Source organism: Ascaphus truei, chromosome 15, assembly GCF_040206685.1.
Source record: "Ascaphus truei isolate aAscTru1 chromosome 15, aAscTru1.hap1, whole genome shotgun sequence".
In the NCBI taxonomy this organism is placed as follows: domain Eukaryota; kingdom Metazoa; phylum Chordata; class Amphibia; order Anura; family Ascaphidae; genus Ascaphus; species Ascaphus truei.
Genome location: NC_134497.1, coordinates 1,972,254 through 1,991,217, shown reverse-complemented (window position 1 = coordinate 1,991,217; position 18,964 = coordinate 1,972,254). Strand labels below are relative to the sequence as shown.

Genomic DNA, 18,964 nt, shown 5'->3' with positions numbered 1-18,964 from the left:
TCTTTGGTTCCGCCCTCTATCTCCTTTGTGGAATCCCAGCGTCAAATGACATCACGGACGTGATCAACGTGACAGCGCACGGTATCGCCATGGAATGAGACGTCATGACATCATTTGCCATGGCAATGAGATACTGTGTGACATCACGTTGAGACATCCGCTGCGTCATTTGATGCTTGATTTCCAAGGGAGAAGGAGGGCGCGGCCGACACACGTAAGCGCGTTCCCATTGGCCAGATAGGCCAGTGAGCGCGGCAAATGCATATGGGGGTGGAAGTGTTTGCCGTTACCCAATTTTGCCGCCCGGGCCTAATGGGAAATCCGTTACTGTGCGCTGGCGCTATATAAAAAGATATACATAGTTACATATGTATATACACACACACCAATGGAAACATTCAGAGCGCGTGTCGTATTTATCAAACCCAGGGCAATGTCAGTGCAAATAGTTCAGCAAAAAGTGTGCAAATAAATGCACAAAGCACTGCCCGGGGAGACAGGTGTATAAAAATAGAAAAATATTTATTGTCTATCACATATGACAAACAAGGAGATGTGGACCCTCCTACGCGTTTCACACAACACGGTGCTTTATCAAGGAGGATTCCAGGACTGTTGGAGCACCCATTGTTTTCATAGGTTGTCCCAAATAGTTCAGCAATCAGTTTATCAAAGTAAAACAATCTCATTGATTTCAGTAGGACATGGGTGTTGTTGGCAGATAAATCCTGTGCTGTTTTTTCTTTGCAGCAGTTTTGCAGCTAGGTGATTTTGATAAACACTGCCTGCAAAACCATTGCAAAAACAGCACCTCCCCAATGGAAAAATAGCTATCTTACTAAAGACCATTTGGGGCCTTTGTACTAAGCGACACAAACAGCTTTTTTGACGCACGTTAAACTCAATTTCAATTGCGGCTATGTACCAAGCTCAAATTTCTCCAGCTGCATCAAATCATTTTTTTCATTTGTTTTGGCGCAAAGATATGGACTTTGCTTGGTGTTCAGATGTTAATGGCATGTTCTAAATATATATTTCTGTGAGCCGCTAAATCAATAAAAAAAATGCATACAAGTCGTCTGCCGAGTTCAACGTGGCATAATGCTTAAGGTTAGCGCAGAAACTTTTCTGGACTTTGAGAACACGGTGTAACATTTGGTGGTTCCGTTCCCCTCTCCTTCTCTCCCTTCATTCCTCCGAGAAACACTGGTCACGTAACGAGGACTTTGTGAGGAGCACGAGAGGAGATCGTCTATATACCTCCAGCCTGCGGGCTACATCGCTTGGATTTATCCGATGCTCTTTTATCATTTATAAAATAGCCACGTAGAGTTATGCTGTGTGGCTGTTCCTTGTCTCCTCCTAAGAATTATAGGTAGATCACAATCATATAGAAGAAGTTGGATTAATACTTTGAGTCAAAATTGGCAAGGGCTGCGCTCCTCCCTTTTACCCAAGATACAGTATCTGTAAGACCACATGGAAGATCTCTTCCACGGAGCAGCACTATGCCAATAAAAGGGTTGTATTGAACAAAATACTCTTAAGTGTGTCACAAAAAGACTTTCAATTTCTATTTTTATCTTTATTTATACACTTTAGTTTTATTAGATAGTTCGCTGTGCTGTGATATATAAATTGAAGATTTTATGTGTTTTTAGTTTGGTTTTTATAACCCCTAAAAAAGTCTGTTTATATTGTTCGTGCAGATTTATGTTCCTGTGTATCAACCCAAAAATATATCTGAAGAGGCACGGACGTTTCATTATATCGGATAACTAAGTGTATTATTTTCACAGTATGGCTGTTGTACTGTGTATAATATTATACAAATAATTGATATGTACTCATAGTTACAAATAAAAAAATACACAATTCTGTTTTTATTTAAATTAATAACTAAAAAGCCCTCACTGCATATATAAAAAAAAACACAATACATATAAAAAAAAGCCCAAATACAAATAATAATAATAATTTAAAGAAAAGAAAACATATAAACTCTTACCTTGGGGATGGCCTTAGGTGTCAGGCCTCTCGCTGGGGCCCAGTGGCTGTGGGATGCCCGGCTCCCGGTCCTCTAGTTGCCCCCAGGCCCCCGACTCACCCCAGCTGCAGGCCTCCCTCCTCACTGACTGTCCCACACCAAGCTTCTGGTGTGCCGGGCCTCTCTGACGTCAGCAAGCGCCGGAAGTTAGCGGAGCTGGCGCGCACCGAGATGAGAGGGAGGCCCGGTGACACGCTGACATCAGAAGCGTGGGACAGTCAGTGTTGAGAGAGGCCAGCAGCTGGGGAGAGCCAGATCCAGGCCCCCTGCAGCCACTGGGCCCAGAACACGTGTCCCTGCTGTCCCCCCTTGTTGGCGGCCCTGTATGTATATATGTATATATGTATATACATATACATGCATACAATTGGAATATAATGAAACACTTATTGCTCTTTCTGGTGTTCCTGAATCCTGAATTTCTGCTGATTCTCTGGCACGAAAAGAACAAATGCTACAGGATTCTTCAAAATAAGCCAGAAGAGAGGCTTAGCCGATACAATGTGCCTTTCAAAGATAAGCACGTGGAGATACAAGCTCATGGTGCACTAATTCTGCAAGAGTGACCAGTTCTGATCGGAACTGATTGGTTAATGGAACAGAAGAATGATGGAGGCAGTGTTATGGTCAACAGCGACATCAACAGGAGTTTGTCTGCTGACACTGCAAGAAATATCGCCGATATCACATAACAAACATCGATTGTCTGGGACTGTTATGGGGGTGTGGGTGTGGTGTGTTAGGGAAAGCTATTACCGTAGCTGTCCATCTGTTTAGTAGGCACACCTGCGTGTAACAGGGCAGGTGTGTGTGCACACTGCAGCATATTGCCTGTGAGGCCTTATTAGTGGAATAAATCATTGTTTATTAGACCATCTAATCAAGTACTGTATGTGTGTCCAGGTATTTCAGTTATTGTCCGATTAAAATCTTGAGCTGTTTCTTTGCAACAGTTTTGCAGTCAGGAGATTTGGATAAACTTTGGCTGAAAAATAATAGTGCAAAAACAGCACCTTCGTATAATAAAAGAAAGGAATCTCACCAAGTGTTATGTTTGATACACTGAGAGCAATTCTTTTGCTCCGGTCCTACCCCAGATTTGCAACTAGGAGACTAAACGCTAAAAATGTACAACACCCTCTCAGAACTGTGATGTTCACAGAAGTGGGTTTTCTGGATTTAGATACTTACATACAGTTCATAAGTAACTTTTCTTCTGGGAGAGGAGGAGCGCAAAGTAGCTCAGTTATATATGTGAATAAAAAGATAAAGGCAAATATAGTGCAGAGTGTTGATACTATAAACTATCAATCATATAGCCATAGGTAATTGCACTCACAAAACTTCTTGTTTAAATAAGCATGTCAGAGATTCTTCTCTCTCTGACTGGAGCCCTTGTGATGGATGGATGTAGTAATTCTCAGGATATCCCACAATAGGTTAATGGTGTTGGCATGAAAAAGAAAAAAGCCACAATAGTGCATACTATTTGACCAAAATGTATTAGATACAGAGTAAAAGAGCAGTTAAACTCACATTTCCAAAGAATATTAATCCTCACGACGCACCTGCGAAACGCGTAGAGTTAGCGTTAGCGTTGCTGGAGAACCTGGGGATTGAAGGACTGGCAAATCAGAGCCGATTCCAGAGGCAGACCGCACTTCCGCCCTCACTTGTGACGCGATTCCGGAAGTGACGAATGCGGAACTCAGAGTGTGAGACGCGAGTGAAGTGCCAAGAAGCTGTATACCGACGGGGTCTTACTATATCCAGCGGTTCTCTCCAATTGAAACACAAAAAGAACAAAAGCGCAGACGCACATAGTGAAGTGTGTTTAAAATAAATATATATATATTAGAAGGGTAAGATATCTGCGTACATCAGATCAAAGAATAGTAAGCATTTCACGTACAATGACATGTGTTACCCGGCACCGCACAGCCACCACTGGATCGATAGTCTTTGGGGAGGTCTTTGCATAGGAACACACCGCCACGGCACTTGTAAAAGCCCTCCACTCGTCTCTTTAGGTCCGGGTGAGACGCCTTCAGAAGTCGGGCCCGTTGGAACCGCCGCTCTGTCTGACTGAATTCCGGTGAGACACCTTCAGAAGTCAGGGCTGTTGGAGCCACCGCCGGGCTTGGTCGTCAAAAGTCCCGTATGCGTATTGCGACCGGCCGTAAAGTGAGGATGGCCGTAAAGTGAGGGATTACGTCACTCCGATATGGCCAAAAGATCACAAAATCTCAGAAATTGCTTGGGCACCCAGAATTGTTTTAAAGAATGTCATATAAGCTATAAAATCTATCCAACGCGTTTCGTAGCGTGAGCTACTTCATCAGGGAAAATTTGATTAATAAATTCACGGATATAAATACCCTAAAACCACACTTGATAGGTCAGAATGGAAAAGCACACCGCACCAATCAGAATTCGAGTTAGCAATGTCACACATATGTGTGAATAATTATGACCCAGATCATTGTGACAGGGTTACCCTCCATGCTCTCAATTTAACCCCATCAAGTGCGGTTAGGATAACGTTTTAAAAATACACTTTTATTTGAACAATAACACATAGTCGAAAAAACAATGCACATTAATAAAACTGCCAATATAGCTAATAAAAATATGGCTCTGAAATAAAACAGACAATCAGTTAGTAATTTGCAAAGGAGAACACAGCAAATATTTAGAGTAGACCAAATCAAATTTTCAAGACAAAACACAGAAAATCAGATCTTTTAGACACGTTATGCATTTAGTATAGACACCATATATCTATATTTTCATTTAAACCGTTAATGCCTAGGGTTTCGAGTTTTTGTATCCAGAATGTCTCTTGGACAGAGACATCCTTTAGCCTATCTCCTCCTCGTCTGCTCCGAGGGATATGTTTAATCCCTTTGAATGTTAGGGTTGAGGGATCCTTATTATGATGGGTAGAGTAGTGGCGACTTACACTATGAGTTTGAAGGGCATTTTTAATATTTCTCACATGTTCTTGAATGCGGTGTTTAAGACCACGCTTCGTGCGGCCTACATACTGCAGGCCGCACGAACACTCTAGTAAGTATACTAGAAAGCTTGTATTACAGCTTATAAAGTCAGTAATATTGTATGATTTTAAATTCTTGCATGACTTGAATGTTTTTCTTTCAGGATGAAGGAATCTACATATACAGCACTTTCCACACGGGAAATTCCCTATTGGACTGGGGCCAAGCCAAGTTTGTCCAGACTTAGGATCCACACGCTTCCCAATTTCGCTTGGGGCTAGAGCATCTTTTAAGCTCCGTGCCTTCCTATAGATTAAATTTAGGGAATGAGCTAATGTGACCACTTAAAATTGGATCGGTAGATATAATTCCCCAATGTTTTTTAATGACTCTCTCTATCTGTTTGTACATGGAGTTATAGTTTGTAATAAAGGGAACTTCTATTTTGTCACCAGTCTTGTCAATTCTTATCTTCTTTTTAGGTATTAACATGTTCTTACGATCAATCTTCCTAACTTTCTCCAATTCTAACATAAGTTGTTTATAGTCATATCCCCGCTCCATAAATCTCAAAAAGAGAAATTGTGCTTGTTTCTCAAAGTCGGCTTCACTACTGCAATTCCTCTTAACTCTCATAAATTGGCCTCCAGGTATATTACTTATCCAAGATTTTTTATGGTTACTGGAGGCCAATAAGAGATTATTCGTATCAACCTTCTTGAAGAAAATGGATGTAATTACACCTTCTTCCTCTGACGCTGATAGATTCAGATCCAAATAGCTGACATTCTCTGTGTGCATGACATGGGTAAAGACCAAATTATGGTCATTGTTGTTAATAGGCTGGATAAATTGATCCACAGAATCTTCATCTCCCTCCCACACACAGAGAATGTCATCTATGTAGCGACGCCACACCACTATATGATGGATAAGCAATATACCTCCTTGAAAAAGAACGCTGTGACGTTCGAAACGCGTTGGATGGGAAAAGGGGGGAGGGAAAAGGGGCGAGGGAAAAGAGGGGGAGGGGAGGGGGGAGGGAGGAGGGGGGGGGAAAGGGGGAGGAGGGGGGGGGAAAGGGGGAGGAGGGGGGGGAGGAGGGGGGGGGAAAGGGGGAGGAGGGAGGGGGGGTAAAGGGGGAGGGAGGGGGGGGTAAAGGGGGAGGGAGGAGGGGGGGGGAAGGGGGGAAGAAAAGGGGGGGGAAGGGGGGGATAGGAAAAGGGGGGGGAAGGGGGGGGATAGGAAAAGGGAGGGGACGGGGACAGGGGACAGGAGGGGACGGGGACAGGAGGGGACAGGAGGGGACAGGGACAGGGGACAGGAGGGGACGGGGACAGGGGGCAGGAGGGGACAGGAGGGGGCGGGGACAGTGGACAGGAGGGGACAGGAGGGGATGGGGACAGTGGACAGGAGGGGACAGGAGGGGACAGGAGGAGACAGGAGGGGACAGGGACAGTGGACAGGAGGGGGCGGGACAGTGGACAGGAGGGGACGGGGACAGTGGACAGGAGAGGACAGGGGACAGTGGACAGGAGAAGACGGGGGACAGTGGACAGGAGGGGACGGGACAGTGGACAGGAGGGGAAGGGACAGTGCACAGGAGGGGGACGGGACAGTGGACAGGAGGGGGACGGGACAGTGGACAGGAGGGGGACAGGACAGTGGACAGGAGGGGGACGGGACAGTGGACAGGAGGGGGACGAGACAGTGGACAGGAGGGGGACGGGACAGTGGACAGGAGGGGGACGGGACAGTGGACAGGAGGGGGACGGGACAGTGGACAGGAGGGGGACGGGACAGTGGACAGGAGTGGGACGGGACAGTGGACAGGAGGGGGACGGGACAGTGGACAGGAGGGGGATGGGACAGTGGACAGGAGGGGGACGGGACAGTGGACAGGAGGGGGACGGGACAGTGGACAGGAGGGGGACGGGGGAAAGTGGACAGGAGGGGGACGGGACAGTGGACAGGAGTGGGACGGGACAGTGGAAAGGAGTGGACGGGGGAAAGTGGACAGGAGGGGGACGGGACAGTGGACAGGAGGGGGAAGGGACAGTGGACAGGAGGGGGATGGGACAGTGGACAGGAGGGGGATGGGACAGTGGACAGGAGGGGGACGGGACAGTGGACAGGAGGGGGACGGGACAGTGGACAGGAGGGGGACGGGGGAAAGTGGACAGGAGGGGGACGGTACAGTGGACAGGAGGGGGACGGTACAGTGGACAGGAGGGGGACGGGACAGTGGACAGGAGGGGGACGGGACAGTGGACAGGAGTGGACGGGGGAAAGTGGACAGGAGGGGGATGGGACAGTGGACAGGAGGGGGGGGTGACAGTGGACAGGAGGGGGACGGGACAGTGGAAAGGAGTGGATGGGGGAAAGTGGACAGGAGGGGGATGGGAGAAAGTGGACAGGAGGGGGACGGGACAGTGGACAGGAGGGGGACGGGACAGTGGACAGGAGTGGATGGGGGAAAGTGGACAGGAGGGGGACGGGACAGTGGACATTAGGGGGGGTGACAGTGGACAGGAGGGGGGTGACAGTGGACAGGAGTGGGGGGACAGTGGACAGGAGGGGGACGGGACAGTGGACAGGAGGGGGGGTGACAGTGGACAGGAGGGGGGGTGACAGTGGACAGGTGGGGGGGGTGACAGTGGACAGGAGGGGGGGACAGTGGACAGGAGGGGGGGACAGTTGACAGGAGGGGGGACAGTCGACAGGAGGGGGGGGCAGTGGACAGGAGGGGGGGACAGTGGACAGGAGGGGGACGGGACAGTGGACAGGAGGGGGGGGACAGTGGGGAGGAGGGTGGGGACAGTGGGGGGGGACGTGGGACATGAGGGACGGGGACAGTGGACAGGAGGGACGGGGGCAGTGGACAGGAGGGGGGGACAGTGGACAGGAGGGGGGTGACAGTGGACAGGAGGGGGGTGACAGTGGACAGGAGGGGGAGGAGAGTGGACAGGAGTGGGGGGAGAGTGGACAGGGGGGGGAGAGCGGACAGGGGGGGTGACAGTGGACAGGAGGGGGTGACAGTGGACAGGAGGGGGGAGGGGGGGTGGGAGGGGACGGGGACAGTGGACAGGAGGGGGGAGGGGGGGTGGGAGGGGACGGGGACAGTGGACAGGAAGGGGGGACGACAGTGGACAGGAGGGGGGGATGACAGTGGACAGGAGGGGACGACGACAGTGGACAGGAGGGGGGGGGGGACAGTGGACAGGAGGGGGGGTGACAGTGGACAGGAGGGGGACGGGACAGTGGAAAGGAGGGGGGTGACAGTGGACAAGGGGGGGTGACAGTGGACAGGTGGGGGGGTGACAGTGGACAGGAGGGGGGGTGACAGTGGACAGGAGGGGGGGTGACAGTGGACAGGAGGGGGAGTGACAGAGTACAGGAGGGGGGGTGACAGAGTACAGGAGGGGGGGTGACAGTGGACAGGTGGGGGGTGACAGTGGACAGGAGGGGGGGACAGTGGACTGGAGGGGGGGGACAGTGGACAGGAGGGGGGGACAGTGGACAGGAGGGGGGGGACAGTGGACAGGAGGGGGGGACAGTGGACAGGAGGGGGACGGGACAGTGGAAAGGAGTGGACGGGGGAAAGTGGACAGAAGGGGGACGGGAGAAAGTGGACAGGAGGGGGACGGGACAGTGGACAGGAGGGGGATGGGACAGTGGACAGGAGGGGGACGGGACAGTGGACAGGAGTGGACGGGGGAAAGTGGACAGGAGGGGGACGGGACAGTGGACAGAAGGGGGGGTGAAAGTGGACAGGAGGGGGGGGTGACAGTGGACAGGAGGGGGGGGGCAGTGGACAGGAGGGGGACGGGACAGTGGACAGGGGGGGTGACAGTGGACAGGAGGGGGGGGTGACAGTGGACAGGTGGGGGGGTGAACAGGAGGGTGATGACAGAGTACAGATGGGGGTGACAGTGGACAGGAGGGGGGGGACAGTGGACAGGAGGGGGACGGGACAGTGGACAGGAGGGGGGCGACAGTGGGGAGGAGGGTGGGGACAGTGGGGGGGACGTGGGACATGAGGGACGGGGACAGTGGACAGGAGGGACGGGGACAGTGGACAGGAGGGGGGGCCAGTGGACAGGAGGGGGGTGACAGTGGACAGGAGGGGGGTGACAGTGGACAGGAGGGGGAGGAGAGTGGACAGGGGGGGAGAGTGGACAGGGGGGGTGACAGTGGACAGGAGGGGGTGACAGTGGACAGGAGGGGGGGTGAGAGTGGACAGGAGGGGGGGGGGTGGGAGGGGGGGGGGACAGTGGACAGGAAGGGGGGACGACAGTGGACAGGAGGGGGGGACGACAGTGGACAGGAGGGGACGACGACAGTGGACAGGAGGGGGGGACGACAGTGGACAGGAGGGGGGGGGTGGGAGGGGGGGGGGACAGTGGACAGGAAGGGGGGACGACAGTGGACAGGAGGGGGGGATGACAGTGGACAGGAGGGGACGACGACAGTGGACAGGAGGGGGGGACGACAGTGGACAGGAGGGGGGGTGACAGTGGACAGGAGGGGGACAGGACAGTGGACAGGAGGGGGGGTGACAGTGAACAAGAGGGGGGGTTACAGTGGACAGGCAGGGGGGTGACAGTGGACAGGAGGGGTGGTGACAGTGGACAGGAGGGGGGGTGACAGTGGACAGGAGGGGGGGTGACAGAGTACAGGAGGGGGGGTGAGAGAGTACAGGAGGGGGGGTGACAGTGGACAGGAGGGGGGGTGACAGAGGACAGGAGGGGGGGTGACTGTGGACAGGAGGGGGGGACAGTGGACAGGAGGGGGGGACAGTGGACAGGAGGGGGGGACAGTGGACAGGAGGGGTGGACAGTGGACAGGAGGGGGGGACAGTGGACAGGAGGGGGGGACAGTTGACAGGAGGGGGGGACAGTGGACAGGAGGGGGGGACAGTGGACAGGAGGGGGGACAGTGGACAGGAGGGGGGGACAGTGGACAGGAGGGGGGGACAGTGGACAGGAGGGGGGGACAGTGGACAGGAGGGGGGGACAGTGGACAGGAGGGGGGGACAGTGGACAGGAGGGGGGGACAGTGGACAGGAGGGGGGGACAGTGGACAGGAGGGGGGGACAGTGGACAGGAGGGGGGGACAGTCAACAGGAGGGGGGGCAGTGGACAGGAGGGGGACGGGACAGTGGACATGAGGGGGGGCAGTGGGGAGGAGGGTGTGGACAGTGGGGGGGGACGTGGGACATGAGGGACGGGACAGTGGACAGGAGGGACGGGGACAGTGGACAGGAGGGGGACAGTGGACAGGAGGGGGGTGACAGTGGACAGGAGGGGGGTGACAGTGGACAGGAGGGGGAGGAGAGTGGACAGGAGTGGGGGGAGAGTGGACGGGGGGGAGAGTGGACAGGGGGGGTGACAGTGGACAGGAGGGTGGTGACAGTGGACAGGAGGGGGGGTGAGAGTGGAAAGGAGGGGGGGGAGAGTGGACTGGAGGGGGGGTGAGAGTGGACAGCAGGGGGGGTGGGAGGGGACGGGGACAGTGGACAGGAGGGGGGGACGACAGTGGACAGGAGGGGGGGACGACAGTGGACAGGAGGGACGGGGACAGTGGACAGGAGGGGGGGACAGTGGACACACACAGTGTCACACACACACACAGTGTCACACACACACACACACACACACGTCACCTCTCCTTCCGGCCGCTGCCTTGTTAGTTACTCCGCGAGGGAGGAAGGGGGTCCTCCCGGCCGCCACCATCTTAGGCGCACGTGGCAGCTGCAGGCTGCCCTGCCCACTGCCTGTCCCCACGCCAGGGAGGGAGGTGAGTGGAGCGGGAAGAGGGAGGTGAGTGGAGCGGGAGGAGGGAGGTGAGTGGAGCGACAGGAGGGAGGTGAGTGGAGCGGGAGGAGGGAGGTGAGTCGAGCGGGAGGGGGGAGGTGACTGGAGCGGGAGGGGGGAGGTGAGTGGAGCGGGAGGGGGGAGGTGAGTAGAGCGGGAGGGGGGAGGTGAGTGGAGCGGGAGGGGGGAGGTGAGTGGAGCACCGGGGAGGGGGGGAGGTGATTGGAGCACCGGGGAGGGGAGGAGGTGAGTGTGATGGGGGGAGGGAGAGGACAGAGAGAGAGGTGTGTGTGTGTGTGTGTGTGTGTGTGTGTTTTGGACCTTTGGCCTGTCACTCCGCCTCAGGCCAATGAGAGGTGTGCGGGGGCGGGCCAAGGGGGCCTGAAGCAGTGGTGTGAGTGTGTAAGGCCAACAAGAGGTGTGCGGGGGCAGGCGGCCAAGGGACCAATGAGATTGCCGCTAGGGACAGGGAACACACCAGGGAAACATACATACATACATACATACATACAATGCTTTCAGAAATACTGTATATAGTAGATACCTGGCATTGGAGCGCTTTAGCCTATTTTTTCTATCTTGGTAACCAAGAATACATGATGCTGATGGTGTACATCCTGGCTAACCAAGAATACATGATGCTGATGGTGTGCATGCTGGTAACCAAGAATACATGAAGCTGATGGTGTACATGCTGGTAACCAAGAATACATGAAGCTGATGGTGTACATGCTGGTAACCAAGAATACATGAAGCTGATGGTGTACATGCTGGTAACCAAGAATACATGAAGCTGATGGTGTACATGCTGGTAACCAAGAATACATAACGCTGATGGTGTACATGCTGGCTAACCAAGAATACATGATGCTGATGATGTACATGCTGGCTAACCAAGAATACATGATGCTGATGGTGTACATGCTGGTAACCAAGAATACATGAAGCTGATGGTGTGCATCCTGGTAACCAAGAATACATGATGCTGATGGTGTACATGCTGGCTAACCAAGAATACATAACGCTGATGGTGTACATGCTGGCTAACCAAGAATACATGATGCTGATGATGTACATGCTGGCTAACCAAGAATACATGATGCTGATGGTGTACATGCTGGTAACCAAGAATACATGATGCTGATGATGTACATGCTGGCTAACCAAGAATACAGGATGCTGATGGTGTGCATGCTGGTAACAAGAATACATGATGCTGATGGTGTACATGCTGGCTAACCAAGAATACATAACGCTGATGGTGTACATGCTGGCTAACCAAGAATACATGAAGCTGATGGTGTACATGCTGGCTAACCAAGAATACATGAAGCTGATGGTGTACATGCTGGCTAACCAAGAATACATAACGCTGATGGTGTACATGCTGGCTAACCAAGAATACATGATACTGATGGTGTACATGCTGGCTAACCAAGAATACATGAAGCTGATGGTGTACATGCTGGTAACCAAGAATACATGAAGCTGATGGTGTACATGCTGGCTAACCAAGAATACATAACGCTGATGGTGTACATGCTGGTAACCAAGAATATACAGGATGCTGTTGGTGTACATGCTGGCTAACCAAGAATATACAGGATGCTGTTGGTGTACATGCTGGTAACAAGAATACATGATGCTGATGGTGTACATGCTGGTAACCAAGAATACATGAAGCTGATGGTGTACATGCTGGCTAACCAAGAATACATGATGCTGATGGTGTGCATCCTGGTAACCAAGAATACATGATGCTGATGGTGTACATGCTGGCTAACCAATTAATTAATTAATTAAAGGTCACTGCAGGAATTCTAGCATACTGTATGTAGACTATAATGGAAGCAGAGAAGGGGTTAATACACACATACACAGGGGAATAGCCTGTGCAATAATTGCACACACACACACACACACACACACACACACACACACACACACACACACACACACACACACACACACGGGAATAGCCTGTGTAATAATTGCACACACACACACACACACACACACACACACACACACACACACACGAATAGCCTGTGTAATAATTGCACACACACACACACACACACACACACACAGGGGAATAGCCTGTGTAATAATTGCACACACACACACACACACACACACACGGGAATAGCCTGTGCACACACACACACACACACACACACACATACATACATACATACACAGGGGAATAGCCTGTGTAATAATTGTGCACACACACACACACACACATATATATATACACAGGGGAATAACCTGTGTAATAATTGCACACACACACACACACACACACGGGAATAACATGTGTAATAATTGCACACACACACACACACACACACACACACACACACACACACACACACACACACACACACACACACACACACATATATATACATATATATATACACAGGGGAATAACCTGTGTAATAATTGCACACACACACACACACACACATATATATACACAGGGGAATAACATGTGTAATAATCACACACACACACACACACACACACACACACACACACACACGGGAATAACATGTGTAATAATTGCACACACACGTGCTGAGCAGCCTGCAGGAGAAGGAGAAGATATAACTCCCAGCACAGAGCTGTCAGAGTGCAGGGACCCCCACATTGCACAGTGACACGGAGCTGGGCGCCCCCCGGGGTGCAGGGACCCCCACATTGCACAGTGACACGGAGCTGGGCGCCCCCCGGGGTGCTGGGACCCCCACATTGCACAGTGACACGGAGCTGTGCGCCCCCCGGGGTGCAGGGACCCCCCACATTGCACAGTGACACGGAGCTTTGCGCCCCCCGGGGTGCAGGGACCCCCCACATTGCACAGTGACACGGAGCTGGGCGCCCCCCGGGGTGCTGGGACCCCCACATTGCACAGTGACACGGAGCTGGGCGCCCCCCGGGGTGCAGGGACCCCCCACATTGTACAGTGACACGGAGCTGGGCGCCCCCCGGGGTGCTGGGACCCCCACATTGCACAGTGACACGGAGCTGGGCGCCCCCCGGGGTGCTGGGACCCCCACATTGCACAGTGACACGGAGCTGGGCGCCCCCGGGGTGCAAGGACCCCCACATTGCACAGTGCGCCCCCCCGGGGTGCTGCTGGGCTGGGGATGGGAGGTAATGAGAGACTCACCTGCACCTCCTGAACAATGAGAACAGGTACAGCGCGGCAGCGAGGAGCAGCAGGATCCACGCACCCACGCACATCCCGCGGGAGGAGGGAGCCACCGGGCAATCTGCACAGACCAAGTGTCCCCGGAGCTCAGGACAGTTCCACGCGCAGCAGTCTCCCCGGAGCGCAGGACAGTGGGTAGGTGGTGGAGGACAGGATAGTGGGGTGGGTGGTGGAGGACAATATGTGGTGGAGGACAGTGGGTAAGTGGTGGTGGAGGACAGTGGGTGGTGGACAGGACAGTGGGGTGGGTGCTGGAGGACAGGACAGTGGGGTGGGTGCTGGAGGACAGGACAGTGGGTGGGTGCTGGAGGACAGGACAGTGGGTGGGAGCTGGAGGATAGGACAGTGGGTAGGTGGTGGAGGACAGTGGGTAAGTGGTGGAGGACAGGACAGTGGGTGGTGGTGGAGGACAGTGGGTAAGTGGTGGAGGACAGGGCAGTGGGTGGTGGACAGGACAGTGGGTTGGGGTGGGTGCTGGAGGACAGGGCAGTGGGGTGGGTGCTGGAGGACAGGTCAGTGGGGTGGGGTGGGTGCTGGAGGACAGGACAGTGGGGTGGGTGCTGGAGGACAGGAGAGTGGGTTGGGGTGGGTGCTGGAGGACAGGGCAGTGGGGTGGGTGCTGGAGGACAGGGCAGTGGGGTGGGTGCTGGAGGACAGGACAGTGGGGTGGGTGCTGGAGGACAGGGCAGTGGGGTGGGTGCTGGAACACTGCTGCTATTTATGGGACCTGGGGGGACAGGGTTGCGAGGTGCTGCTGCTGATGACGCAGCGCAGTTTGCATTGCACGGGAGGGAGAGGGGGTGTTGCATTATTTACACCCATTGCAACATATTTTAGGTGGGGAAGGGGTTAGTCAGTGACCCTCGCAGAACCTCCCTGCTCACAGCCAGTGTTCCAAGTGCCATGGTACCTAATGGTGCAATTATCCTTCCAAATAAGGTCGGTGGAGGAGACCGTTTTGTCCCCTGTGCAGTTAATGGGCACTCCTAAACATATTACAGCACGAACACATATTAAACCTTTACAAAATATCAGATATAAACAATATGAAAGAAATGTATATATATATTTAGTACTCTTAAAAGAGTACACGTGGTTTTAAAAAAAAATCAGTTCTGTAGAATCAGATAATACATGCTACATTTTTTAACATTTTTTAAATTCAACTCTTAATTCCATTTTTAATGAGTATTAATATACTGAGCACCCTGATTCCTATAGCAGGATTTAGCCATCTCCCCAGCAGTGCAGGATGTTTGCAACACTTTCCTGTTAGTGATCCTTTGTTGCCATTGTTCCCAGCAGTTTGAGCTGCAAACTGTAACAATAGATAATGTTACCCTAGTAATATAAGAATACATTGTAGCTGCTGAGTTAAACCGACTGAAGGATTGATTGAAACTGAAAGGCAGCCATTTAGTGAACCCTGGGAAGCCGTGGGAGGGGGGGGGGAAAGGGAGGGAGGGGGTGGGTAAAGGGGGAGGGAGGAGGGGGGGGGGGGGGAAAGGGGGGGGAAGGGGGGGAGAGGAAAAGGGAGGGGACGGGGACAGGGGACAGGAGGGGACGGGGACAGGAGGGGACGGGGACAGGAGGGGACAGGGACTGGGGACAGGAGGGGATGGGGACAGGGGGCAGGAGGGGACAGGAGGGGGCGGGGACAGTGGACAGGAGGGTACAGGAGGGGACGTGGACAGGAGGGGACAGGAGGGGACAGGAGGGGACGGGGACAGTGGACAGGAGGGGGCGGGACAGTGGACAGGAGGGGACAGGGACAGTGGACAGGAGAGGACAGGGGACAGTGGACAGGAGAAGACGGGGGACAGTGGACAGGAGGGGACGGGACAATGGACAGGAGGGGGACGGGACAGTGGACAGGAGGGGGAAGGGACAGTGGACAGGAGGGGGACGGGACAGTGGACAGGAGGGGGACGGGACAGTGGACAGGAGGGGGACGGGACAGTGGACAGGAGGGGGACGGAACAGTGGACTGGAGGGGGACGGGACAGTGGACAGGAGGGGGACGGGACAGTGGACAGGAGGGGGACAGGACAGTGGACAGGAGGGGGACGGGACAGTGGACAGGAGGGGGACGGGACGGGACAGTGGACAGGAGGGGGACGGGACAGTGGACAGGAGTGGGACGGGACAGTGGAAAGGAGTGGATGGGGGAAAGTGGACAGGAGGGGGATGGGAGAAAGTGGACAGGAGGGGGACGGGACAGTGGACAGGAGGGGGACGGGACAGTGGACAGGAGTGGATGGGGGAAAGTGGACAGGAGGGGGACGGGACAGTGGACATTAGGGGGGGTGACAGTGGACAGGAGGGGGGTGACAGTGGACAGGAGGGGGGGGGACAGTGGACAGGAAGGGGACGGGACAGTGGACAGGAGGGGGGGTGACAGTGGACAGGAGGGGGGGACAGTGGTCAGGAGGGGGGGGCAGTTGACAGGAGGGGGGACAGTCGACAGGAGGGGGGGCAGTGGACAGGAGGGGGGGACAGTGGACAGGAGGGGGACGGGACAGTGGACAGGAGGGGGGGGGGCAGTGGGGAGGAGGGTGGGGACAGTGGGGGGGGGACGTGGGACATGAGGGACGGGGACAGTGGACAGGAGGGACGGGGCAGTGGACAGGAGGGGGGGACATTGGACAGGAGGGGGGTGACAGTGGACAGGAGGGGGGTGACAGTGGACAGGAGGGGGAGGAGAGTGGACAGGAGTGGGGGGAGAGTGGACAGGGGGGGGAGAGTGGACAGGGGGGGTGACAGTGGACAGGAGGGGGTGACAGTGGACAGGAGGGGGGGAGGGGGGGTGGGAGGGGACGGGGACAGTGGACAGGAAGGGGGGACGACAGTGGACAGGAGGGTGGGATGACAGTGGACAGGAGGGGACGACGACAGTGGACAGGAGGGGGGGGGACAGTGGACAGGAGGGGGGGTGACAGTGGACAGGAGGGGGACGGGACAGTGGAAAGGAGGGGGGTGACAGTGGACAAGGGGGGGTGACAGTGGACAGGCGGGGGGTGACAGTGGACAGGAGGGGGGGTGACAGTGGACAGGAGGGGGGTGACAGTGGACAGGAGGGGGGGTGACAGAGTACAGGAGGGGGGGGTGACAGAGTACAGGAGGGGGGGTGACAGTGGACAGGTGGGGGGTGACAGAGGACAGGAGGGGGGGTGACAGTGGACAGGAGGGGGGGACAGTGGACAGGAGGGGGGGACAGTGGACAGGAGGGGGGGGACAGTGGACAGGATGGGGGGACAGTGGACAGGAGGGGGGGGACAGTGGACAGGAGGGGGGGGACAGTGGACAGGAGGGGGACGGGACAGTGGACAGGAGGGGGACGGGACAGTGGAAAGGAGTGGACGGGGGAAAGTGGACAGGAGGGGGACGGGAGAAAGTGGACAGGAGGGGGACGGGACAGTGGACAGGAGGGGGACGGGACAGTGGACAGGAGTGGACGGGGGAAAGTGGACAGGAGGGGGACGGGACAGTGGACAGGAGGGGGGGTGACAGTGGACAGGAGGGGGGGGTGACAGTGGACAGGAGGGGGGGGGACAGTGGACAGGAGGGGGACGGGACAGTGGACAGGAGGGGGGGTGACAGTGGACAGGAGGGGGGGGTGACAGTGGACAGGTGGGGGGGTGACAGTGGACAGGAGGGTGGTGACAGAGTACAGATGGGGGGGACAGTGGACAGGAGGGGGGGGACAGTGGACAGGAGGGGGACGGGACAGTGGACAGGAGGGGGGGCGACAGTGGGGAGGAGGGTGGGGACAGTGGGAGGGGGGACGTGGGACATGAGGGACGGGGACAGTGGACAGGAGGGATGGGGACAGTGGACAGGAGGGGGGGCCAGTGGACAGAAGGGGGGTGACAGTGGACAGGAGGGGGGTGACAGTGGACAGGAGGGGGAGGAGAGTGGACAGGAGTGGGGGGAGAGTGGACAGGGGGGGGAGAGTGGACAGGGGGGGTGACAGTGGACAGGAGGGGGTGACAGTGGACAGGAGGGGGGGGTGAGAGTGGACAGGAGGGGGGGGAGGGGGGTGGGAGGGGACGGGCCCAGTGGACAGGAAGGGGGGACGACAGTGGACAAGAGGGGGGGACGACAGTGGACAGGAGGGGACGACGACAGTGGACAGGAGGGGGGGACGACAGTGGACAGGAGGGGGGGTGACAGTGGACAGGAGGGGGACGGGACAGTGGACAGGAGGGGGGTGACAGTGGACAAGAGGGGGGGTTACAGTGGACAGGCAGGGGGGTGACAGTGGACAGGAGGGGGGGTGACAGTGGACAGGAGGGTGGGGTGACAGTAGACAGGAGGGGGGGTGACAGAGTACAGGAGGGGGGGTGACAGAGTACAGGAGGGGGGGTGACAGTGGACAGGAGGGGGGGTGACAGAGGACAGGTGGGGGGGTGACTGTGGACAGGAGGGGGGGACAGTGAACAGGAGGGGGGGACAGTGGACAGGAGGGGGGGACAGTGGAGAGGAGGGGGGGACAGTGGACAGGAGGGGGGGACAGTGGACAGGAGGGGGGGACAGTCGACAGGAGGGGGGGCAGTGGACAGGAGGGGGATGGGACAGTGGACATGAGGGGGGGGCAGTGGGGAGGAGGGTGGGGACAGTGGGGGGGGGGGCGTGGGACATGAGGGATGGGACAGTGGACCGGAGGGACAAGGACAGTGGACAGGAGGGGGGGACAGTGGACAGGAGGGGGGTGACAGTGGACAGGAGGGGGGTGCCAGTGGACAGGAGGGGGAGGAGAGTGGACAGGAGTGGGAGGAGAGTGGACAGGAGTGGGGGGAGAGTGGACGGGGGGGAGAGTGGACAGGGGGGGTAACAGTGGACAGGAGGGGGGTGACAGTGGACAGGAGGGGGGGTGAGAGTG

General features: G+C 55.6%; 1 protein-coding gene across 1 annotated transcript in view; it reads right to left on the bottom strand.

Annotated features, from left to right (window-relative positions):
- PTGIS (prostaglandin I2 synthase) overlaps positions 1 to 15,000 on the bottom strand; it is a 60,082-nt gene extending 45,082 nt beyond the window's left edge. The window contains exon 1 of the mRNA XM_075571268.1: positions 14,041 to 15,000. Within this exon, the coding sequence (XP_075427383.1) occupies positions 14,041 to 14,891 (851 nt within the window). The 5' untranslated portion in view covers positions 14,892 to 15,000. The remainder of the gene's footprint in view (positions 1 to 14,040) is intronic.
- Between the last annotated feature and the right edge of the window lie 3,964 nt (positions 15,001 to 18,964).